Source organism: Protopterus annectens, chromosome 17.part0 (genome assembly GCF_019279795.1).
Source record: "Protopterus annectens isolate FY-2018-M chromosome 17.part0, PAN1.0, whole genome shotgun sequence".
Classification (NCBI taxonomy): Eukaryota; Metazoa; Chordata; order Ceratodontiformes; family Protopteridae; genus Protopterus; species Protopterus annectens.
In genome coordinates, this window is record NC_056751.1 from 741,213,161 (window position 1) to 741,239,946 (window position 26,786).

Genomic DNA, 26,786 nt, shown 5'->3' on the forward strand with positions numbered 1-26,786 from the left:
ATTGAATTCACTTCAGAATACAGTTTGAATAAATTGCATTTATTTAAACTGTATTTGCTTTAATATTATTACAAACTCATGTGCTAGCTTGCACTGCACTTGAATTGTTTTAGTGCTGTTTTAGCTGCTTTTCTGTAAAAAAAAATTCTAACCTTGTTTCCTGCCTTTCCTGTAACTAGTCTAGTCCAGATACAGATTTGCTGTGTCCAGGACTGTTTGTAAGCTTCTGAGTGGTGCCAAAGTCTGCTCTTCAATTTTTCCCTTAGATTTGCTAGTTCTCTCCTCTCCTGCACTTTTAATAGCTTATTATTCTAGCACTTTGCCAGACTTCTTGTAGCAATTATCATAGCACACAAAAGTGCTACCAGCACTAAACATTCTACAAGGAAACAGCTCCAGTACTTATTATTAAGGCCCATCCCTCCAGGCATGTCTAAAGGTAAGTTTCCTGTGCTTTCTCCTATTAAGCTGGTGCACTTGGGCATCCTGAGGCAATGTAGCAACTGCCTCATGTACACAGACAACTCTCACCTCTTACCACCCAACACTCAGACTTGTGAGAGATGCACTTGTATATTCAAACTGGAAGCCACGCACTCTCCAGCCAAGACCAGAGTAGCTGGTCAGGAGGAGAAGGTCAGCACTTGCACCACACCACATGGAACACACAACCCTCCAAAACACACACCAGCATTGCCTTCACATAAAAACACAAACCACACACCTCCTTTGTGAAGGCTTTCAATAAAAATCTACCCAAACAGAAGAGACCTCCAAGGCAGAAATGCACTCAACCACCACAACACAACACTAATCACGAGACACATAACTCTCCTAAACAGTGTGCCACTCAACCAAAGCCCCTAAGGCAAAACAGCATGCCCAACACACTAGTCATAGGTGACTCGATAGTGAGGCACACTGATGTCCCACTCACTAGGTTGAATAACGAGAAGGTAACAGTCAGCTGTCTATCAGGTGCCAGAATCCGACACGTAACACATGCACTCAGGTCACTCCACAAGAAGTACAATTATGACTCTGTCACTGTCCATGTGGGTGTGAGTGACCTGAGACACACCTCCCTGGACTACATAAAAAGAGACATGAAGGAGCTCTTGGATTATGTACCCCAGGCAGGTGTGACCCCAGCCCTGAGCGGCATCCTACCGTCACCCAGAATGATACCACAGTACAAGCAGAAAATGATTGACTTCAACAATTGGGATTCAGTATCTGTATGCTTGGGATGACATGATTGACAGACCTTGATGCTTTGCCAGAGATGGCCTGCATCTGTCACCCCTGGGCTTCCGAATGCTGGCCAAGGGTCTTGCCACCCCTATAATGCCTTTTTTAAGCAGTGTTTCAAAGACCAAATTGCCACTGTAACAGCTACAAACAAATGCAATCTGAGGGTCATGCTGCTCAATGCTAGAAGTCTAAATCTCAAAATGCACTCACTTGAAACACTTCTTAAATTGGAAAACATTGACATTTGTGCTGTAACAGAGACCTGGTTTACAGCAGCAGAAAGCATCCCTGCACTACCAGGATATAACTAATTCCACACCTTTCGGCCCCAGAACTTGGACCGAAGCTTCAAAGGCAGTGGTATTTCCATAGTCATAAAGGATGTACACACCTCCAGACTAATAGCTTAACATAATGCATCAAGATACTTCAGGTGCAGCTAACATTGGGTAAGACAACGATTCAGGTTGTAGCCTGCTACAGGTCCCCAACCATGTCCCAAGACTCACACTCCATGTTCCTAAGCACCCTGGACTATATTAGGGTCCAACCTAACCCTCTCATACTGGGCAACTTCAACTACCCCTACATTAACTGGGAAAACTACTCATGTACCAATACACTTGCCCAACGTTTCCTGGAATTCATTAATTCTATTGCCCTGGACCAGCTCATTCTTACCCCCACTAGAGGTAGCAACATCCTTGACCTGGTCATTACTAACATGGGCGACTGTTGCTCTACACCAATAGTCAACTCCTAAAAACAGAGGTGACTAACTTCACGTCATCCATGCAAATGGAGAATAGTTGAATGACCACAGAATCATACACCAATGCACTGTACAAATACGTACACAAATGCATGCATCTCACCATACCCAAAAAAACCAAGATGCTCTCCTCCAAAAAAAGGAAGCCAATCTGGTGGTCCCCTGCCATAAACAAACTCTACAAAAGAAGGAGGAAACTGATGCAGAATAAGGTGAAGTCCCAAGATGGGGCATTGTACTCTATGATTTGCCTAATGAAGGAAGAGTAGAGGGAGACAATGACCTCTTTCTTCCTGGAAGCAAAACCCTTAGTAATGAGACGTGCCACATAGAAGGACTTTCTAACCACAGTGGCAATGTGGTGGTCAGAAGAGAGGTTGCTGTTAACCTGTGTTCTCAGATCTCTTATAACGCCATCTGTGTTCAGTGGACTACCATTGATGTGATAATTCATTGGAACCGAGTTTTTCCCAAGGGGGATGACGACACATTTTTTGGCATTGAGCTTAAGGCCATGGTTCCTACACCAGTCATTGGTCTCACTGAGACCTTTCTGCAGGATGTCAACATCACTTGGGGAGTTAATAATAACTAACTTTGTCAGCCAGAGTCCCTTTATGTTGGCCTGGACTTCAGAGAAGTAGATACCAAAAAGGACAGGACCCAGGAACGAACCCTGTGGGACTCCACTCGTGACTGGTCGGCAGTCTGACTTGGAGTCAGCTACTTTCACACTGTGGGTTCTATCTGTGAGCTACTTTGCAACCCACCTAGTGATATAGGGGTTGATGCCTAGCTTAGTGAGTTTTCTATGATTCCTGAGTGGGGAATGTTATCAAAGGCCTTGGCCAGATCAAGGTAGGCTGTATGAACCATCTTGCCTTCATCCACAGCTCTGGTGACTGACTCAAAGAAGTCGACCAGGTTGAGCAGGCATGATCTACCTTTCACAAAACCTAACTGTGTGGGATCCAGAGTTCGGAGATTCCCTATATCCTTGTTTATTAAGTCCATGATGATGCATTCCATAGCTTTGCATATCAGACTCGTCAATCTATTGGGGTGATAGTTCCCAGGATCTGTAATCCCTCCTCTTTTGTGGAGAGGGATGACTGTAGCAGTGCGCCATTTTGTAGGGACAAAGCCTGAGGTGAGGCTGTGATTGAACAGGGCACACAGATGAGGTGCCAGTTCACTCTATAGTTCATGTAGAACACAGCCAGGGATATTGTCAGGTCCCATAGAAGCTGTATTCTAGGCCTTGGATGGTGCTGTTTTAACCTGTGCAGCAGTAATACTGGCTGTCTGGCAATCTACTGGTATTGTGACTGGTCCTTGGGGGGGGGGGTAAAGTTGGCACTGAATCTGTTGGCCAGTATGTTGGCAATATCTGTTGGCTCGGTATAGGAGGTACCATTGTGCAGTAACTCAAGCAAATCTGGGTATTGCCGTGGAGATTCTTTACATAACTATAGACGGCCGTGTGGTTATCTTTACTATCTGCTGCAATTATGTTTTCATAGCTAGCGTTGGAGGACTTGATGAGGGGTCTCAACTTTTTGTTGAGGCTGATAAGGGAGTTTTTCCAGTCTTGGGACTTCACCTTATTCCGCATCTTACGTGGCATATATATTTAAAATATTGCAATGTTTAAAGTGTAATGATGGCTCATTACTCGTGCAAATCCTGAAATCTAAGCATGGTTATATATTCGGAGTAATAAAAGGAAAAGATTATGGACCAATTACAAAATAATTAATTAACGAGAAAATGTTTTGAAGGAAAAAAACTTGATAAAATAGAAGATAATAGTACAGTAACATTATGAATAACTGTTGCTGTGTATACCCATGGAAAGAGTTATCAGAACTTAGACTTGCAGAAATTCAGGCTAGAATGTCGCTTTTTTATGCATACTTAGTATATACAATCGTCTAGTGAAAGCAAATATGCCATGTAAGATGAAAAAAAGACAGGATTTGTTTGTAATGTAAAGAATTTGAAACCATTCATCATGTGTTTCTTGTATTTAGACAAATTAACGCTTTATGGAAGAAGTTAATTGATTTGAAATACTGTATTTAGAAGGAATAGGAAATGTGAGTGAATTAAATATGGACATGATCGAGTACGGTTATTACAAAGGAGAAGGAAAAAACTATCTAACGAAAATAGTTATACACTAGGCCATATATTACTTTTTATTAAAAGAGTTTTACAAAAAGAAATTTCAAAGCCATTAATATTTTAATTAGGGTCATATGATCAGCCTATGCATTTGTAACAGTTTTGAAGAAGTCCGACAAGAATACAGGGATGAATGCACTTACCGTCTGTTCTACGGTTTGTAATGAAAGTTTAAAAGTTAATCTATAGTTCATTGTATGCTTTGCCACTGGCAGATGTACCACTATGTGAGACTTTTGGTTTTTCTTGGTCTTATTGGTGGCTGCACGGACACACACTAGAGTTATTACAAGATGTAACAAAAATTGATAAAAAATGTTTCGCATACTTTGATTAATTTGGAACTAAGTAGGAAATTTTGCTCAATGAAAAATGGGCTTTGGCAATGATGTTAAACAAAATAAAACTTTGGTTATGGAAAACTGAATTGGGATTGATTACTATAATATATTTTTACTTTTACTATTAAAAAGCTATCCATGTAAATAATGCATATATAGTGAACATGTTTATAAGTTTATTGTAATCTTGTATTTTTTATAAATAAAGGACCCTTAATCTTTTCAGTAAGTGCTACCAATTGTCAGGCAATACTTAATTGTTATATTCTGATAGGCAAAGCAGTAGATCCTGCAACATTGAACTGACCCCCCCCAAAAAAATAAAATAAAGGTCTATTTAGACAGTAGCAGAGCATCGTGCTTCTGTCATGTTTATTTTATTTTTATATAATTTTATTGTTGTTCCAGTTCTTATATTATAACATAAAATTCAGACCTTATAAACACTCATAATATCGAACGTACCGGACCTCGAACTTCCTATTGTGGGGGGCTGAGTCCCCCCCACTAAATATATATTCTAACTCTGAGATTGCACTACAGTGAGGAAAGGGCCCATATCCTATTCTTCACTGTACCGCAATCTCAGAAAAAGTACTTTGAGGTCCGGTACATTTGATATTATGAGCGTTCGCAATTTGTGCGATTCACTCATATGATATAGACCCAATTGAGGCAACTGATATAGTATATGGCTCAGCAATAATTTCATGTGATTATTGTCTCTGTAATTCCAACAATTTTAGGGCCTTGGACCAGGAATTTGTAAATGGAGAATTTGAGGACGTTCTGTTCTTCTTGAGGATGATTTCCTTATCACTGACCTCCTATGGGAGTGAGATGAATTCACTGAGTTTTGGAGAGTCATTCATCATAACATTTTAAATAATGATTTACTTTGCAATTGCTAAAATACTGTGTAATAGATAGCAATCCTGCTTCTTAAAACTGAAATCAGTACAAATACTGTACTAACACTCTAGATTTTTCTAGGGTTATCTTATCTCACTTAAGTACTTTGAAAAAATGAGTTCATTTTCCCACAATAATTAGAACCAATCAGAGGAGGTTAGAAGGGATTGGAAAGAGATATTGGATAAGCAATTCACAAAGAAACAATGGGAAGATATATGGATGCCTCCAAATATGCAGCAAAATCTAGAAGATTTAGGATTTTTGCTTGGAAGTGTTTACATAGATATTTTTATACCCCAAGTAGACTCCAGAGGATTTTTCCTCAGGTAGACAGTAAATGTAGGAGGTGTGACAGAAAAGAAAGAGGCACTTGGGAACATATTTTCTGGGAGTGTGGCGGGTTGGTGGACTTCAAGGATTCTCTGTGGGATGCACTGCCAGAGGTGCTGGGTGGGCAGATTGGTATGACAAGAGAGAGGATTTTTCTGAGCTATGATACAGAATCAGAATTGCCTAGACATGTTAAGGCCTTGCTGTGTCTAATTATGGTGGCAGCCAAAAAAGAAATTACTAGAAAATGGAAATCAAAATCTAAACCAACTATATTAGAAGTAATGAATACAGTAACAGAGATAAAACAACTGGAATCGAGATCTTTAGAAAAGGGTAGGAGCAAACTAATAGGAATAATTGGAATTGTGGGAACAATATATATACAAGAGAGGGATGAGGTTTAAAAGAATGCAGGACTTAAGTGAGCTATCTAATGTTTGACTGAAAATGATTGGGTAGATTATAAGTGATGTATAATATTTGCATCTGGGAGTGTGTCAGTATGGTTTATGACATAAAATGCTTGCAACTAGGATTGTGTCAGTGTTTTGTTTTCATTTATATAAATAGAAGATTGCTTATGTCATAAATGATGGTTTAATAAAGATGTTTCTTGTTTAAAAAAGGGCAGGAATTGAATAATTTATGTAATGTTGCTTAGTTTATATGATATATAACAACATATATGAAGTATAATGTTTGTTAATGTTAATTTGTTAATACAGTTTAATTACATTTGTATGCATGTAAACTTGCTTATGTCGCAAGTGATAACTCAATAAAGGTGTTTAAAAATAATAATTGTTTAACACAACACAGTCATAAGTATGTGAGGCCAATCTTTTATTATTTCTTACTTGCATCTCCAACATTCAACATTGTGATAAATAACTATTTCAGCTATTTTATCTGGAATAATAAAGGTTCTGTGCAAACATTTCCAAGTTAAAATTCTCCAGTATTGGGCTTGGGATATGGCTTTAATAAAATGTAAAATAAGTGTCTTATTTTCCATGGAAATATTTTCCATATATTCTAATAAGATAAAATTCCAAAATTTGCTATTTAAATCATATTTAGATGACATAATTAGTTTACCAAGAACTATAGGAAATGAAGTGAGTTTCTTTTCGGTATGGATTATATTTCAAAAATTTTCTACAAGTTTAGGAACTTTTTTGTTTTGATATTGCAAGGTTTCACAAAAATGTCTCTTGAGTTTGGTCATGTTTAGTTTAATTCTACTAATTCTGAAAAGAAACCCTCGGATATATAGAGAGTATATGTCTATTTATAAAACAATAAAAAATAAAAAAATATATATATGTGTGTGTGTGTGTGTGTGTGTGTGTGTGTGTGTATATATATATATATATATATATATATATATATATATATATATATATATATATGTATGTATATCTATATGGGTTCCAATCAGATCGCCGAAAGCCCATTTCACTGAAACCCATTTCACCAAGACCAAATTGCTGAAAACTCATTTTGCCGAAAACTCATTTCACCGAAAATAGTACAGGCAGTGTGAATGCGTTTTTCCCCACTGTAGTGCGACCCTTGAGTTAGATTATATAAGTCGGGGTGGTGTGGGGGGGGTGAAGCCCCCCAAAATGGGTGGTGTGGGGGGCATAGCCGCCCACCTAGCTTAATTTTATACTGCCCAGTTCCTATTAACCAGGTAAGTTAGTAGTTTATAACAACATTAGGTGGGGGGCTACGCCCCCACACCCCCCTACTTATATATACTAACTCCAGGGTCGCATTACAGTGGGGAAAAGGGCATATATACTGCCAGTACTATTTTAGGTGAAATGAGTTTTCGGCAAAATGAGTTTTTGGTGATCTGGTCTCGGTGAAATGAATTTCGGTGAAATGGGCTTTCGGCAATCTGATAGGAATCCATATATATATATATATATATATATATATATATATATATATATATATATAGGTCTACCTGAAAACGCCGAAAGTCCACAATGCCACCAGAAGATCGACAACCGAGAAGACCAAAAGTTGAGAATCCCGACGCTGAGAACACCGACATGTTAAGGTAAGTGTGCGATAGGGACGGACGTTAGGATCAGGGTGTGGGTAAGGTAAGTGTGTGATAATGATGGACATTAGGGTTGGGTGTGGGTCAGGTAAGTGTGCGATAGTGACGGACTTTAGGTTTAGGGGCGGGTTAAGTGAGTTAGGGTTAGGATGCGGGTAAGGTAAGTGTGCGATAGTGACGGACTTGAGGGTTAGGGTCGGATTAAGTGAGTTAGGGTTAGGGAGCGGGTAAGGTAAGTGTGCAATAGTGACAGACTTAAGGGTTAGGGGCAGATTGAGTTAGGGTTAGGGTGCGGGTAAGGTAAGTGTGTGATAGTGACGGACCTTAGGGTTAGGGTTTGGGTTAAGGTTAGTGCATAGATAGTTGTGTATGTAAGGTTTAGTGTAGGTTTGTAAGGTTTTTGGTGTGCTTGTGTTGTATGTGCATTTTTCAGGAAAGGTATTTGTTTTGTTGATTGTCGGGATTGTGGTTTATCGGGCATGTGAAGTTTCATGTTTTTGAAGTTTCGGTCTTGTCATGTCGGTTATTTCATTGTCAGTGTTATCAGGTAGACCCATATATATATATATATATATATATATATATATGTGTGTGTGTGTGTGTGTGTGTGTGTGTGTGTGTGTGTGTGTGTATAAATATCTACATATGTATATATAAATATCTATATCTGTATATATATATATATATATATATATATATATATATATATATATATATATATATATATATATATATATATATATAGGGTCTGCTTTCATTCATCGAAAGTATACCTGTATGAATGCTAAGTAAGTGAAGTCATGTCAGTAAAAGTGCAGTTTAACAAAAATCGCACTTTCGCAAAATTTAAATTAACACATTCCTTTTCGCCATTCCGGGATGCTTTGAAAGTAGAGGTGAGGTGTTTTTTTTGTTGATTTTTTACAGGTGTAATGGGAGTGTAAGGTTTAGGGCAGTTGGGGCTTTTAGATATAGGTCACAGTACAGTGAGGATAAGGAAATATACTCTTTTCCCCACTGTAGTGTGATCTTGGAGTTGTTATATATAATTAGCAGGGGTGTGGAGGGATCAGCCCTCCTACATGGGGAGCGCAGGGGGGCTTGATCCCTGCAAAACTTTGTCTTTAGTGTTTATTTTACTTTTTTTTATTTTGGTTATTTGTTTTTCTCGAAAGTGCATTTTTGTTAAACTGCACTTTCGCTGACATGAGTTTATTTACTTAGCATTCAAACAGGTGTACTTTCGATGAAAGTAGACCCTTCTGGTCTACAACCAACCACATTCTCCAACCAGGCAAAATCACCGGCCCAAACCCTAACACTGAGGGTGATAATGATATTGCTACCCAGTTTAATGACTATTTCACCTCCTCCATCCAAAAGTTATTCAACAATTTCCCCACTACTACTACAAATTCCCCCAAAATACAAAACTGTCACCATAAGACCAACACCTAATTCTGTCTTAAACCAGTTTCAACTGACCTAATTTGTAAACACCTTGCCAAATTGAAACCCATCACACTCGCTGTTGATAAACTCCCTGCTGATTACCTCAGGACTCCCGCCTCTGCCATCGCCTACCCTATTTCCATACTCATTAATAGATCCATAGCTGAACACACTGTCCCCTCTCTCAGGAAAATTTCTTACATTGTCCCCCTACACAAAGGTGGTTCCACAACAGAACTTAGTAATTATCGCCCCATAGCTATACTATCTCCCCTATCAAAAATCTTGGAAAAATGTGTACACACCCAACTACTGAATCATCTTCTTCAATTAAACCTGCTAGCAAATTCCCAACATGGATTTTGGCCAAACCATACCTTCACCTCTGCCTTATATCCTTTACTACCATGTCAACCAGCAAAGAAGTCTCAGTAACTTAGTATCTGTTTTCTTCCTACACCTGTCAGAGGCATTTGACACAGTATCCCACTGCAAATTACTATTGACTCTCTTTGAGCTCAATCTGGATAACTCCTCTCTACTGTGGTTTAAAATTATCTCTTCCCTCTGGCAACAAGCTGTTAAATGGCATAAATCTCTCTCCCCTCTCCTCCCAGTGGGGCAAGGTGTTCCGCAAGGATCCATTCTTGGTTCCTTACTATTTTCCATCTTTACCAATAACCTCCCCTCAACTACCCAGCAAACTAATAAAGTACAGTATGCTGATCACACCACCCTTATTTGCTCAGCCCCTTCTCTACAATTACTCCAAGATATAACCCAGGAAGCCTTCACTACTATAGAAAAATGGCTAAATTCCTCCCAACTTATTCTAAACCCATCTAAGACCCAACTCATAGATTACAATCTACATTAGGCAGAGCTCCTCGCTAACACTGTTCAAAAGAAACCTTGACAAGTAGATGAGAAACAGAAACTTTACCCCGGGGATCACTTCAGTGGCTGTGCTGGACAGAGGTACAGGGAACTAATCTAAGGGGGCGGCAAAAGCCAACACATTCTGGCTAGGCTTATAAATGCTTTCGGGCAGATAGCCTAGTACCTACCTATGAACCTATGAACCTATAAAAGGTGCTTCAACAAAGTATTAGTATAAGGGTTTGCACATTTATGCAACCAGTACATTTTTTTTTATATATATATATATATATATATATATATATATACATTTTTCCCCTAACAGATTTGTTTGTTTTTCAATTCAATTGTACAGGTTATAGGTCACATTAAAGGTGGGAAAAGTTTTGAAATGATTTATTGTGGTCTCATTTTTTTATATCACAAAAGCCTGGCATTTTAACAGGAGTATGTACACTTTTTGTATCCACTGTATATAGATATAAACATGGAATATATATATAGATATATACATAATATATATATATATATATATATATATATATATATATATATATATAGTTAACTATCAAAACATCTACTCTTCATAACATCTAAACTTCATAACATCTAAAACTCATAACATCGAAACTCAAAACATTGAAAACTACAAAGCAACTATAAATAACATCCCACACACTGTTTACTACTACTGTGTGTGTGTGTGTGTGTGTGTGTGTGTGTGTGTGTATATATATCTATATCTATCTTTATCTCTATCTATTTATATATATGTATAGAGATATCTATGTGTATATCTATATCTATATCTATCTATATATATAGAGACATAGATAGCTAGAGCTATATCTAGATATAGATATATATAGATAGATATAACTATATAGATATATATTCCTATCTATCTATATATACTTATGTATTTATTAAATCAACCTGTGTGTTGTCAACAGATTTTAGTCAAAAACACAGATGGCTGACAACTGTGCAAGACTGCAGCATCCCAGAGATTAGGGAATATGCTCTTTCCCTGGGGATTGTGTGATGCTGGAGTTGCAGTAAATAATTATTGGGGGGTGTTTGGGGAAGCACGGGAGAGAGGGGGCTTGTCAAACTGAAAAAAATGCTGTTTTAAAATATGTATGGTTCTAGGAGTAACTTTGAGCATGTGCGGAAGTATGTTGACATTTGTTTTCAAGTTTAGTGTGTCAGTGTTAATGTCAGTATTTCACTGCTGTGACAATTGCCCCTATACCCATATATATATACACACACATGCACCTTGGTGTGGCTCTGGCTGTGTGTGCGTGTGTGTGTATGTATTTGAGTCTGCGTGTGTTAATCTATCCTCCAGCCAGATTGCACAGACGTTAAGAAGCAAGATTATCAGCTGGTAGACCTGGATTCAAAACCTGGTTGGGACACAACTTGGTTAGCAGCTGTATCTGTGTGGAAGAAAAGCCTGCCAGTGTACTTTCGTAATATGGCATGAGAACCCTACATGGTATACCCATAGAGTCGCCATGAGTTGATTTTGACTTGAGAGCACTTGCTTTTTATGTTGAAATATATATATGTAATATATATCCATTTCTCTTTCTTTCTCTCTCTGTCTGTCTCTCTCTCTCTCTCTCTCTCTCTATATATATATATATATATATCTCCGATGTTGTAAATCTTTATTCATTCCTTACTGTTACCAAGCTCGCTGCAGCCAAAAACTCTCAGCTAAGACCTACCCACAATGCCCCTCTCATAGTCTCTTCAGATCTCGTTTGCCACGTTCCTCATCAGACGTGCCAAGCCTTCTCTCAGCTAAGTGTTAGCTTTTTGTGGTTTTCTCGACTATAGTGTGTTGTAAGTTAGTTTTTTCTTGTTGTCTAAAGTTATTTCCTTTCTCTAACTTGTTCTTTCCTGACTAAGCCCTACCCACTACCTTGGTAGTTCTTTATACCATCGTTGGTACTACTCCCTCCCTCTCTCCCTACCTTAGTAGGCCCTTCTATTACCTTGTGGTATTTCTTAGTAACATTGTTGGTACTCTTTCTTGTTTTTCTTCCAAACAATGTGATAAGTGTGGGTGTAAGTTGCCCACTTCTGACAGTTATGCCCGGTGTGTTTACTGTTTGGGTGTTGACCTCCTTAATCTTTCTTGTGACATTTGTTTTAGCTTCAGCAACCATCCGTTGGATGAACGCAAGAACAAACTTATCCTTAAGGGTATGCTAAAATCACTCTTTGCAGAGGCCCTTTCTGGGATGGAGGTCTCCCCACCTCCTAAGAATAAAGACATTTAAGAGACACAAGGAGAAATGGAGTCTTTCAGTTCCAACATCCCTGTCCTCCTCGGAACTGAGTCAACACCAGGCTACTCCCGCGCTGTCGGCGCAGACAACTTCAGCACCAGGGTCCCTATCTTCTTCCTTGGTGCCACCTTTGATTTTGACTCAGAGTCCTTCCACTGTACTGACCTTGGCACCATCCCCCACGGTGCTGACTTTGTGACACAGGTCCCGACTACTGTACCTACATCGGCATCTTCCCCATCCATGGTGCTGATGTCTTCCACGGCTCCTCTGGTAATGACTCCTTTAGTTCAGAAGTTCAAGCACCTTCCAAGAACTAGGTATGCTCCTTCCTATGACCCTGTTTTGGGACAGCAATATAGTCCCTTTCTTGAGAGGCCAGACTCCCCAATGGCAGCGTCCTTCAGATCCACCAGGAGTCTTTCAGAACAGGATGTAGTGAGGGTTGTGGACCAGCTTCTGGCAGCTAGAGGATTAACCACCCAGACCAGGTCTTCCCTCCCCCTTGGAGCGGGAGCTTTCACTGCATATTCTCCTGTCTATCCTCCTCCGACCTCCACCTGGGTTTCGGAGACTTCGGTACCGCTGGGCATCCCTTTACATACTGTCTCGGTGCTGACAGTGGAGGCTTCCCTGTCGGCACCGATGACTCTTGGTGCCATGGCTCCTTTGGAACTGGGACACTCTCAGAGCAGTGATTTGACTGTCGGCACCATGGCACCTAGTTCGGCGCCGATTTTTTCTGTGGCGCCATCTATGGCCACAGCTCCCCTGGCAGCTACTGGTCCTCTAGGAGCTCATCACCTGGAGATGGGCTCATTGGGGCAGGGTGTGACCCCAGTTTCTGGATTGTCCTTCTTGGTTCTGGGCTCTCATCCCTCCTTGGATAGGCCTGCTTTCCAGGTGATGGAGAGGGTCCTGGCTTCAACAGGCTCACAGTTGACACCACTGGCATCGGAACCAGAACCCCCATCTAGCTTGCAGCTGTCTCACCCTCCTACTCTGGAACCTCAAGCATGGGAGACGCAAGACCTGCTCTTCAAGGGAACCCTTTCTCCGGAGTCCTCCTCAGAAGATCCCACTGGGGAGCCACCCTGGAAGAAACTTTGCAAGAGGAAGCATCTGGATTAATCCAAGGAATCTATCACCAAAGACACAGATTGTGATGAGGGAGAAGGGTCCCCTTTATCTCCCCTGGAAGACATCCCATTTGGAGACATTCTCAAGGTCCTCAAGCAGAGGGGAGACTAGAAGCCCTCCAACCCTTCTTCAGAGGAATCAGTGTTCTTGCAGGCTTTTCATGCTTGGCCATCTACTTCCTGGGTGATCCCACCTGCATATGAGCTCATTCGACTTATTGTGCAGCGTGCCTGGAAGGCCCTGGACAACATAGAACCCGTCCCCCACAGGCCAGATAAAATTTTGTCCACCCTGGAAGACCAGCCCAATTGGTCCGAACAACTGGTAGTTGATTCCATGGTTGTGGTGGTGGCGGCCACCAAGAGGAAACTGGCAGAAGATAGTTCCACTGTCCATCCCCCGAAGAGGGAGTCTCAGGCTATGGACAGACTGGGAAAGTGGACCTATGCTTCAGTGACCTTTGCCATTCAGTCACTGAATTACCTGGCACACTTTACTTATTTCCAAAGAGACCTGATTTAAGAAATATCTGCCTCTTTGGTGGAGGTACTGCCTGAGGAGGTGCATGATATGGTTGCCTCTCAGCTAGCTACCTTGGAATAAATCTTGAACTCCTCGATGTGCTTGAATTCTCACACTACCGAGGAGGCAGCTCAAGCAGCTGCATCGGTCATTGTTATGAGACAGCATGCTTGGATGCATTTGTGTGACTTCGTGGACCCCTTTAAATCTTCCTTTGTCAATGTGCCTGTTGATGAATCTTCCCTTTTTGTTTCCAAAGTAAGAGACACACTTTCACGTAGTGAGAAGGACAGAAAGACCTTGTCTGCTGTGGGCATATGTTTTTCCACCCCTCAGAAGCCCTACTCCAGGAATCAGAGGGGAGGAAAATTGTGGTTCAAGAAGTCCCAAGGATCTTTTCGTGACACTCGTGATGAGTAATCCTCCGGGGCAGATGGGGCAACTCATCTGGGAGATGCCCCTTTCGAGGCAGAGGGGGTCCATGTAACCAGGAAGCTAGAGATTCCTTCTGTGGCAGACCCTTCCAGTGCTCCTGAACAGCAGCCCGATTGCTTTCCTCTGGAAGCAGTCGGTGGTTGATTTTCCCTGTACCTACAGGCCTGCCAACTCATAACAGTGGATGCTTAGGTGCAGAGGATAATATCCCTTTCAACCTCACTCTCAGACCTGTAAAATGAATTCCTGATGTCCCCCCTGGTCAGAGGGAGGTTGCAGCCTTAGAAATCAAAAAGCTGCTAAGAAAAAGATTCATCCAACCAGTCCCATCAGACCAGAGAGGATCCGGCTTTTACTCGAGGTTCTTTTTAGTGCCAAAAAAGGCAGGGGACTGGAGACCAATCCTGGATCTCAGTTTACTAAACAAATTCATCAAACCTCAAAAATTCCAGATGGTCATGGTGCAGTCCATTCTCCCCTTTCTGGGGAAGGACAACTGGATGTTCTCTATAGACCTCCAGGATGTGTATTACCACATAAAGATGGACAAACACTCCCGGAGATTTCTCCACTTCCAGCTGGGAGCCAATCATTATCAGTTCAGGGTACTGCCCTTTGGTCTCTCGACAGCCCCCAGAGTGTTCACCAAATGCATGGCAGTCATAGTAGCTCATCTCCAACTACAAGGATTCCAGGTGTTTCCATATCTAGACGATTGGCTCCTTACCACCACGACCAGGAATCTTCTCATCCTCAGTCTCTCCTACACTCAAGGCCTTGCTTTTCACCTAGGTATCACAATCAACATGGACAAATCACACATCTCCAGCAAGAGCACTGGAATTCATTGGAGTGATCTTCAACACAATGTCCTGTCTAGCTTCCCTCCCTCCTCACAGGCTTTCAAAAATAAGAAACCAGATTGAAGTCCTCCACCCACAGACATTCATGCCAGCACACCTTGTACTAAAACTATTGGGCTCTATGGCAGCAACCATTATCTTGGTATCACTGGCGAGATTGCACATGAGACTATTGCAGTGGCTCCTTTCATCACAATGGTTGATTTTAACTCACCCACTCGAACACATGATAGGTCTTACAAATCTTTGCAAGAAACAAATGCTTTGGTGGATGAAGCCAGAATCAAATCTTTGATGTCGACCATTCTGTCTCCCCCAGCTCAGGGCCACGGTGACCACAGATGTTTCCCTGTTAGGGTGGGGGTGGGGGGGCATTTCCAGGGAAAGACAGTCCGGGGCACCTGGTCCCCCATGGAGGACAATTTGCACATAAATGTCCTGGAATTGAAGGCAGTTCTCTTAGCATTGCAAGAGTTCCACACATTCCTTCCTTCCGGGACCCTTGCAATTCAGTCGGACAACATGTAAGTCATCTGGTACATCAACAAACAAGGTGGAACCAGGTCATGAGAATTTGGCATTGGGTGATGGCTTCCAGCCACTTTCTCATAGCAACGCACATTCCCGAGAGTTCCAATCTTATTGCGGACAATCTGAGCAGGAACATATTGATGCCTCATGAGTGGTCCCTCGACCCAATTATAGGGGTTCAAATCTTCCGCTGCTGGGGCAGGCCTTGCTGCGACCTGTTTGCTTCTACTAAACAACAAATGCAGAAGTTTTTTTTGCCCTAACCCCCCCAGGGGGGGTCACCGAGGGATGCTCTGATGCACGATTGGCCCCCGGGTCTACTGTATGCCTTTCCCCCATTTCCCCTCATCCCGAAATTTCTACAGAAAGCTCTAAGGTTGAAAAGCAAAGTGATCCTCATTGCCCCTTATTGGCCCCATCAAGTCTGGTTCCCATTCCTATGGCCTCACCTGATTCACAGCCCGTGGATCCTGGATCAATCCCAAGGTCTGCTGTCTCATCCTCAGGGACTGATTCACCCCAATCTCCACAGCTTCAAGCTCACAGCTTGGTTTCTCTACTTCCGATGATTGCCAGGCTACCTGATATTTCATCCCCTGTTCACAAGATCCTTCTGGCTTCGCACAAACTGTCCACCAGAAAAATTTATTCCAGTAAGTCGACTAGGTTCTCTAGATGGGCCAAAGAACATAACATAAACTCCTTTTCCATACCTATTCAGAAGATCCTTCAATACCTCACTACCCTGTTGCACACAGGAGCTTCAGCATCGACAGTTATAGTGCATTTAGCAGCTATTGCAAACTTTCACAATGGAATTGACAATTCTTCTGTCATGTCACACTGTCTGGGTAAAACCTTCATGAAAGGAGTATTACATATTAAACCTCCAGTCAAGCCTCCTATAGAACCATGGGACTTGGGGTTGGTGCTTCAGTCATTAACAAGTCCTTCATTCAAGCCTTCTAATTCCTGTGATATTAAATTTTTGTCTTGGAAAACTCTACTTCTAGTAACCTTTACCTCAGCAAGAAGAGTATCTGAGTTGCAGGCCTTGAGTGTCAAGAGACCTTACTTGATTTTTCATTGGGAAAGAGTGTCCCTACATACTGACCCCTACTTTTTCCCCAAGGTCATTTCTGTTTTTTCCATTAATCAATCTATTGACCTACCGTTTTTCTTTTCCCACCATTCAAATAGAGGGGAATACCTTCTGCATACCCTCAATGTTCATAGGCAACTTCATTTCTACTTGGACAGAACTAAATCTTTCAGAAAAACGGATCAATTGTTTGTGGCCTTTGCAGGACCCAGAATAGGTAAGCCTGTTTCCAAAATAACTTTATCTTCTTGGCTCAGGAACGCCATTACTTTCATCTCCCACCAAAACAAAGTGTCCTTACCTTCCAAAATAAAGGCTCACTCTACTAAATTGATGTCTACTTCAGTGGCTTTTCATTCCAGAGCCTCTATGGATGATATCTGCACAGCAGCCATTTGGGCAAGACATCATACCTTTATCACTCATTACAAATTGGATTTGGCCTCCAGGAGACGAGCATCTTTTGGTTCTATGGTGCTCAGTAATGTCCTTCCTTAGGGCCACCCAGGACTCAAGTAGCTGGGAACTCAGTCCTAACAGTAAGGAATGAATAAAGATTTACAACATCAGATAAAGAAGTTATGTCTTACCATAATGTTCCATCTGTGTTGTAGATCTTTATTCATTCATTACTTCCTGCCCTCCTTCCCCCTGCCTGGACTCCTGGTGGACTTAAGGATTTCCTTATTAGTTAAGGTATCTGCTCAGTCAGAGCCTCCTACTATCACTATTATTACTTCTATACTATAATGGCAGGCAAACTTGATCTGAAGAGACTATGACAGGGGCATTGTGGGTAGGTCTTAGCCGAGAGTGTTTGGCTGATGCGAGCTTGGTAACGGCCATGTCGGTTCCGAGGATGGAACCGAAGTTCTAACAGAAATGAATGAATAAAGATCTACAACACAGATGAGATGTTATGGTAAGACATAACTTATCTATATATATATATATATATATATATATATATATATGGGTCTAATTTGTTTCGTTGAATCTCAGTTGACCGAACTGAGCTTAGTATATGTGGCACTGTGTGGAGTACTGTAAGGCAAGTAAAACGTATATGCCCTTTTCCCCACTGTAGTGTGATCCTGGAGTTAGTATATATAGTTGGCGGGGTGGGGTTAGAGTCACAGCCCCCCACCTTGTTTGTTTTATATTGTATTTTACCAAAAACTTCAAAACAATACATTTTAAACATGCATAGTTACAACACCAATAACTAACTCTCTCTGGAAGACAATATGTACTCAAAATAAGTGGGGGGCTGTGCCCTCCAGACCCCCCCTAACTATATATACTAACTCCAGGATCATACTACAGTGGAGAAAAGGGCATGTACCTTTTACTTGACTTACAGTACTCTACACGGTGCCATATATACTAACTGCAGTTCAGTAAAATGAGATTCAGTGAAATGTGTTTTCAGTTATTTGTGTTTTCAGCGATGTGGTTGGGGTGAAATGAGATTCAACGAAACAAAGTAGACCCATATATATATATATATATATATATATATATATATATATATATATATATATATATGGTTTACTATCAGAGTTCTGCAAATCAGTTTTGCGAGTAATGACTTACTTGAACTGAAATGACTAAATTGTGCAGACTGTCTGCTCACTACAACAAACCTAGTAATGTTGTTATGTCGAATTAGACATTATCGACATTACCCAACTTACTTGGACAGCCAAAGATGCCCCATAAATGTTTTGCAGTGGGGTAAGCCCTCCTGCACCCCCCCACACCCCCTGATAATTATATATTCTAACTCAGAGACTGCACTACAGTGAGAAAAAGGTTAGGATTCCCTATCCCCACTGTAGTGTGATCCAGTTGTAAACAGCAAAGCTCAAAACCATGAATGCAAGCTACATGTTGATGTTTCAGAGGCAACGGGAGTTCCACTCACAGTTTTAAACTTTTGCAATTTTAACCTTAACCTTATGTATGAAGTTAAGGTAAGTTTCAATCATTTGATAGTAAACCTATATATATATGTATGTATATATATATATATATATATATATATATATATATATATATATATATATATATATATATACACACACACACAATGAGAGAGACAAAGTGCTAGAGATAGATACATATGTATTTCTTTTTTATGCTTTTGAGTTCTAAAATCTTTTTGAATTTATGAAATCTTTTTTGAGAGCATACTAAAATTGTCTAAAACTTGGCAATGGTTAAGGAAAGTCTTAGGCTTCAATTCACACTGAGTTTAAATGCAAAGTTAGGACCTCTGCGATATAGTTCAATGCTCAATGTGGCAGAAACTCTGGACCTCAACAGAGACCATGAATGAGTTTGCCACCTATGCTCTGCACAAAGTTATTGAACATAAGACTTACTGAATTAAGAACTGTTTTTACATAAAGTTTGGGAGGTAACATTTCTAACAGGGCCTTTTTTAATTTTTACAGGTACAGCTCGGGGTATAGTGGTGGCAACAGGAGATCGAACTGTGATGGGACGCATTGCTACATTGGCCTCAGGACTTGAGATGGGTCAGACACCCATTGCCACAGAAATTGAGCATTTTATCCACATTATTACAGGTGTGGCAGTTTTCCTGGGTGTCAGCTTCTTCGTCTTGTCCCTCATTCTTGGATACACCTGGCTGGAAGCCGTCATTTTCCTTATTGGCATCATTGTTGCTAATGTACCTGAGGGTCTACTAGCTACTGTCACGGTGAGATAAATAGTTCTAACATACTGTACAATGAACAGTGCACTTGTTTGTGTCAGTACAATAATCTTTATAGTGTGTAAACCCTCTAATGATCCTTTATCTTTGCTGTTTATCTGAGCCATGTTGTATAGATTCAGTTATTCAACATTCTCCCTCTTTTGATATTTCTAGCCTCTCTCTTCTTTGATTAGATGCCCAATTCTGTTTTGTCTTGAGTCTTTCTCCCTGCTCCTAGCAATTCCATTGAGTATTATATTACGTTATTGCCATGCCTTTAATGCAAGTTTTACAATCACACACCATTTAATATTTTTATTTGTATTTGCATATATTTCCTAATATGTGCACACCATACTACTGTTTCATTCCAATGACTAATTATTTTGTGCAACAAGTGGACTTATGAATTTAGAAAGATTACAGTACTTGGGGATATACAATTCCATTGTGCTTCAGGGGATATATGAGTCCATTGTGCCTCAGGGGATATACGAGTCCATTGTGCCTTAGGGGATATACCAGTCCATTGTGTCTCAGGGGATGTATGAGTCCATTGTGCTTCAGCGGCAGAGCTGCTAGTTTAAGTAGAATGCTGTCCCGAAGGACATCTGTTCAAGTTCAAGCCAAGGCTTGTATTTCCTTATACATTAGAACTGTTAATAATAATAATAATAATAATAATAATAATATTAATAATAATACAGTCTAAGAGTGATGTATCAGAATATAGTCTAATGAACAAAGCTGAAATATGTTAGCAGACAACTAAATGTGATTCTTAATGAGGGTGTAATTTTGTAAACTGTGGTAATTAGACATTTTCATATTTCTGCACTGATAGAATTGTGCTTGTGACAACGTCTGTGATCAAAAGCCTTTCACTGCCCTAGAAAGAAATTTTAAGTCATGTTTTGAGATTTCGAAGTTTTTTTTTTTTTTTTTGAGCTTATGTTTTGAAAATTGGATACGACTCAGTTTCTGTGGGAGCCAAGGAGAAAAGATCCAAAAACCAGAAAAAAGTTACACTGTAAAGGTGACAAATGATATTTACAATAATTTGATTTAGAGAAAAATAAAAGTGATAAGCGGCTACATATTTTTCATACCCTTCTTCTATGAACTCCCTTTTCACACCAAAACCCTTCAGCACAGATCACCTTACTTTGTCAGGTTCTGAACCAGGTACTACATAAAAACGTTCTGCATTTCCTTTGTTAACTGTGGCTTATTCATCTTTTCAGCAAGAGCCTTTTCCATACTGACAGTCTCTTGTGTCTTAGTCCTCACCACCCCCAAAGGCTTCATTTTGCATATACACCTCTTGGTATAAGACACACTGTTGTGACTTTCAGAAGAAACCTTTGTATTTATAAACTACACCAGCCACTTCCTCCTGCAGCTTTATATTTTGAGTCCATTTTTGGTGAAGTTCATTGGAGTCAATGTTTCTTTTACCTATTGTAGTTCACACTCCATGTGAAACCCAGTTTCCTTTATGTTCCATATTTGTTTACTAAGCTCAGACTTTCAGTTAGGGTGTGACTTTGCGTATACACAACTATATCACCTTGTTACAACATTCTTAGAACTCAGTGTCCAACTCCCTATATAATTTACTTTCCAAATGCTTAAGGTCAGCTATTTGTCCTATCTGGCCTTTTTTTTTAAATCAGCTACCAAACGCCTGTGTTTGTCAGTTTTATTTTTAACCGAGTTTCCAATTTGTATGAACTCTTCAATTATCGTTTAGATTGACTTCTCATTTAGCGCAACAGCAGAACCCACTCTTGGTTGCTTTGTTAAAATGTTTTCTGTAGCCGTTTGCACACCTGAGCTTTACTACCTTAAAGAAGTCAGGTCTCTTCTTACCTATGCTTATTCCAGTATTACAGAAATAAGAAACCTGTTTATGAAACCATAAAACAGCTTGTCAAGCAGCTAGTAAACCATGACATTCACAATGATAATATGCCTAGCTGTAAGGGTATTTCATTTTTCAGTATTGTTTTGAAATACATTTTTATCTTTGGCAAAGATGTTATTTGCTCTATTTATTTATTTATTTTGTTTCTCATCTTATCAGCCAAACTGTGTCCTATAACCCGTAATGTTTATGAGGTTTCTTTATCATAATTTATAGCACATTGTCCTGCTAATTGTCCATGTTCATGCAAGTACCACATTTATTAACTAGGTCACTACCTTAATTTACTTAGAATTCTTATACATCGGTTTCATGTTGTTTATGCCATTGTAACTTCTTTAAATTTTTTATTTCTGTATTAGTTTACAAACTACTCTGCCTCAGAATGTATCAGTACTTACTTCTATTCTTCTTTTTCTTCTTTCGACTTTTCCCAGTTAGGGGTTGCCACAGTGGATCACCTGTCCGCTCATGATTGGCAGTGGAGTTTTACAGTGTCGAGTTGCCAGCCCGGCACCCAACCTTCCACAGAAGGCACACACATGCATGCACTCACGCCTAGGGCCAATTTAGAGTGTCCAATCTACCTACAGCATGTCTTTGGGATGTGGGAGGAAACCAGAGCACCCAAAGGAAACCCAAGTGACCACAGGGAGGACATGAAGACTCCGCACAGAAGGCACCCCAGCCGAGAATCGAACCAGAGAACCTCTTGCTGTGAGATGGCAACACTAACTGCTGCACCACCGTGGCCGCCCAGTACTTACTTCTATTCCAGATACAAGAAATTTGTATCTGGAGTACTTACTTCTATTCCAGATACAAATTTCTTCCACAGAGCAACAAACACAGGATTTATTTTGAAATAGTACTCACACTGTTTTGGCACAAATAATACCTCTGTTACACTTCATTTACCTGGGGTTCCCTTGTAAACATTACACTGCACAACGATTGAAGATAATTTTCAACTGTTGATGCCTTCATAAAAAAAGACTTTCTGGTCACAGTTCACTTATATCAGTATTTATTCAGTATGTTGCTTTTTGTTACTGCAGCTTCCAGTAAAAGCAACTTTATACTCTGCCTGCTTCTATAATTACTAGCACAAACACTTTTTGTAGTATTGCAAGCTTCATTAGCAATGTTTTCCAACAAATTCCTGTGGGTAGATACAGACTTTGTGATGCTACACAATTCTTTCAATACTTTTACATCAGTTATTGCTTCACTTTTTTGCGCATACCAATTTTGATACTATGTATATGCTAATGACACTTTCTTACATATACCCAACTTCAGTAATTTCTTAAGGATGTGCTTCCACTTGCAAGAACATTCTCCCCTCCCCAGTACATTTCTCTCAGCAGCTTACTACATTCACTCATTTTTTAAGTTATCTTTCAGCAATCACTACTTTAGTAAACCATTCAACAGTATCTGTAATTCCACTATTGTTTTTCATGCACTTTTTAAACTTGGTTTAACATACGTTATTTCACTTCTTCATGCTCAGAACCTAGCCATTATTTAGAATTTCATTCAACAATGATTGGTTTCTTCCCCACTCTATGCAACTTCAACATGGTCACTGTTACCCTAGTTGTTGCAGATGCCATTTTAAGCTCTTCTGGAATAAATGTACATGCTGATTTATTAATATATTTATTAATATATTGCTTTATAAGTACTCAGTTCAGTGAACAAAAATAAGAAATGTTCTTTCCTATGTGGCATAGGTGAACCTTTCTTAACACACAGTCAGCTTCTGAACACAGACATTATTATTACCCAGTCAAGAAACTTTTCTGTACAGGTATGTCAGCTACACTAATTAAGGCTTCTGTAAGCACAGTGTTTCCCCTTTAGTGCACCATCTACAGTTTAAATTCACTTTAACTTACAAGAGTAATATAAACTCAGATGTTGTGCATATTAGACCATCACTGTGGTGTCTTATCAGGACACACAGTGGGTAATTCAAATGGCATGCATTTTCTGCCTTCAGTTGCTTTCATTTCACTGCACAAAACAAATGTAGTACCATACTCTGACTTTTATAGAATGCCTAAAAGCTGCTTGCACAAATTAAACCAAACTTAAATAGCTCACTAAAGTTCTTTTTTCAGTATCATTTTCACTGAATTTACAGACCTTCCTTGTCTGTATCCCTGGCCTTGCTTCAGGCTTTCTTCAGGCCTTGGCCTCTTTGGCATTCATACCCCATACTGAGCAGAGTAATCTGTCTTTTTAAATATGTGGAATTCCTGTCTTGAACAGACCATTGCTTGGATATTTGGTTCCCATCTATACAATTTCTGTGGACCAGGCCCCTGTCTACATCCCTTTGCAGTTTTTCTATAGTAACAGGTAAACATCAGTCTCAGCTTAGCATCACACATTTTGCCTTGTGGGAAAAGATTTCTCTCCTCTTTTCAGAGGAGAATACCTTTTTTTAGTAAGTGCCAGCTATTGCCTAGGCTAGAGGTGAGAGTTGAGACTCACGGGCCATTTTCCATAAGAGTTTCAGGTTTTCCTGTGTATGCATTAACTCCTTCCCTTGGTGGCAGATCATGCTACTCCCTTATCCCACCTTTTCCTTTTATAGGTTCATAGGTAAGTACTAGGATAGTTGCCCTTGCAGGCCATTTTAAACCTAGCCAATTTCCCTTTTGTGCTTAAATTAACCTAACCCATTTTGGTAGAGATTGGTCTCATCTATCCATGGTCAATAATTATATATTACCCCTAATGAGAATAACTAAGATCATACCATTGATAATTTGATGGGGGCACATGCATGGGATAAAGCAGGTAACATAGGAATTTTATTCCTAGTTTATTTAGCTTTTTTACTATGGCTGAGTGTGGAACTGTGTCAAAAGCTTTTTCCAGGTCAAGGTATATGGTGTGCACCATTTTGCCTTCATCCATTGCTTTGGTGACCTTTTACAAAACATCCACCAGACTGAGTAAGCATGACCTGCCCTTGATGAATCCAGACTGAGATGGGTTCAGTGTTTGGAAGTTCTCTATACCTTGATTGATTAGATCCAGGATAAGTGTTTCCATTGCTTTGTATGTGAGGTTGGGCAGAATTTTGGGTCTATAATTGCCTGGGTCTGTGGAAGGTCCCCCCTTATGCAGGGAAATGGCTGTAGCTGTTCTCCACTCACTTGGTACAAAACCTCTATGGAGGCTGAGACTGGACAGTGTTGTTAGGGATGTGGCTAAATTCTACTTCATACTGTTTAAGGTGCATCTAGGCATATTGATGCAGTATTTTTAGTTTTTGTTAGCACTTTTAGGACTTGGTCTTCTGTGATAGCAGGAGGTGAGCCAGTTTCAGGACTATCTTGAAAGACAGACAGAGGTAAAATTATTGGCAAGTACGTTTGCTATATCATCAGCCTCTCTGGTGTAGGTAATATCATCCACAATCAGCTTAGCACATTGCTGCATTGTGCTTTTGAGATTACAAACAACTAAAAATGCCTTGTGACTGTCTTTGGCTAGTGTAGCAATTTTAGCCTCAAACTTGGTTTTGGTGGATTTTCTTAAGCTCTTGAGTTGTTTGTTTATTTCAGTGACAAGGGTTCTAGCATTCTGGAAATCATTCTTTTTAATTTTGGTCAAAATGCTTTTCCCTTTTATTATAAAGCTTGTTGATATGGTTCCATGATGTGGGTTTGTTTATGGGGTTTGCCCTACACTTGTTCCTACAGGGTACAGCTGCATCTGTGCAGCTGTTTGCATGCTGGTATAGTGTGGTGGTGCAAGTTTTTGCATATTCAGTATTGAGTATACATTATTCTTGATCATGCATGATCTTACATGACACAGTGAAGATTGCTATGCAATCACAGGTTTGGAGATTTGCATGCATGTTCTGTGCTCTTTCCCTACATGCTGTACACCTGTTTCTCCAGCAGGTGTAACTACCAAGGTGGATCAGAATCCTTCCCTTCCTTCAGGATGGATGCTCACTTCTGTCATCCTTTACCTGATTTTTAACCTTGATTGTCTGGATAGCAGTCAGGGATTTATTGCTCTTTGCTGCACTGTCATCTCTTTGTAAGATATTTTTGTCATAGTGTATGGTTGTGTCTAGTTCACTGTATTTCTTGCTATGGCCAGTCACACCATGACATAGCTGCCCATTAATTTTTGCCACTGATCCTGCACAGCTGACCCCTGTCAGGTAGTGTAAATACCACCAAAGCCATTTCTTTGTGGTGGGGAAGTTCTACAGAAGCACCTGAGCCTAGTCCGAGTGCTGATCACATTTAAATGGGTCATGGACAGGATCAATTAACTCCATCACAGCAGAGATTATGAAACACTGATGGTCTGACAGTTATGTTAATACTGCTACCGATTGAAATTCCAAGTATGTTCTGTGCATCTTCTCTTTCCTGGGGAGATAATTGCAGTGTTATGCCTTTAATATACATTTAAATATGTGGTGATATCTGATGCCACCTTTAAACTAGACTGAACTGCTCAGCTTTCCTTTAGTTGTCACATCACTATACACCCAGGGTACATATATCTCTTTACCATTTCTTTTTTTTTTTTTTTACACCTTGACCCCACTGCCTGTTGAGCATCATCCTCTGCCTAGAGAATTGTCCCATTTGTTCCCCATCACAAGGGTGAGAGTTGACTGCAAGGGGGCATTATTTAGTAGGGGTGATTCAAAGGTTTCTATCTGGCCTACATTTTATCCTTTATGGCTATTTGACTTACAGAGCTAAAGGGGGACATGCAGTGGGCTGTCTGCACTGGTCATACCTCTCTTCCACAAGGGACATTGCCAGCAAGCAGCACGTCCTCTTCCCTTAAGTACAGGAAGTGGTTTCCCCATGTCTCCATTGGAGTAATCACACTTCCCTTTGTGCTCTCTGAACATCCACTACCCTCCCCAGCCCCCAGGAGAGATGAGCAGGCCATGTCCCCATCACTTCTGTCTCTTCCTTTTTCAGGGTCAGGAAAGGCTTCCTCTCTCTGTGTTACTGAGTCAGGCTC

The 26,786-nt window shown here is 40.2% G+C and overlaps 1 protein-coding gene across 4 annotated transcripts in view; it reads left to right on the forward strand.

Annotated features, from left to right (window-relative positions):
• The window catches only part of LOC122791847 (sodium/potassium-transporting ATPase subunit alpha-2), an 833,979-nt gene that overhangs the window by 497,943 nt on the left and 309,250 nt on the right, over positions 1 to 26,786 (forward strand). For all 4 annotated transcript variants that reach the window (XM_044059821.1, XM_044059822.1, XM_044059820.1 and 1 more), the window contains exon 8: positions 19,566 to 19,834. In XM_044059821.1, the coding sequence (XP_043915756.1) occupies positions 19,566 to 19,834 (269 nt within the window). The remainder of the gene's footprint in view (positions 1 to 19,565; positions 19,835 to 26,786) is intronic.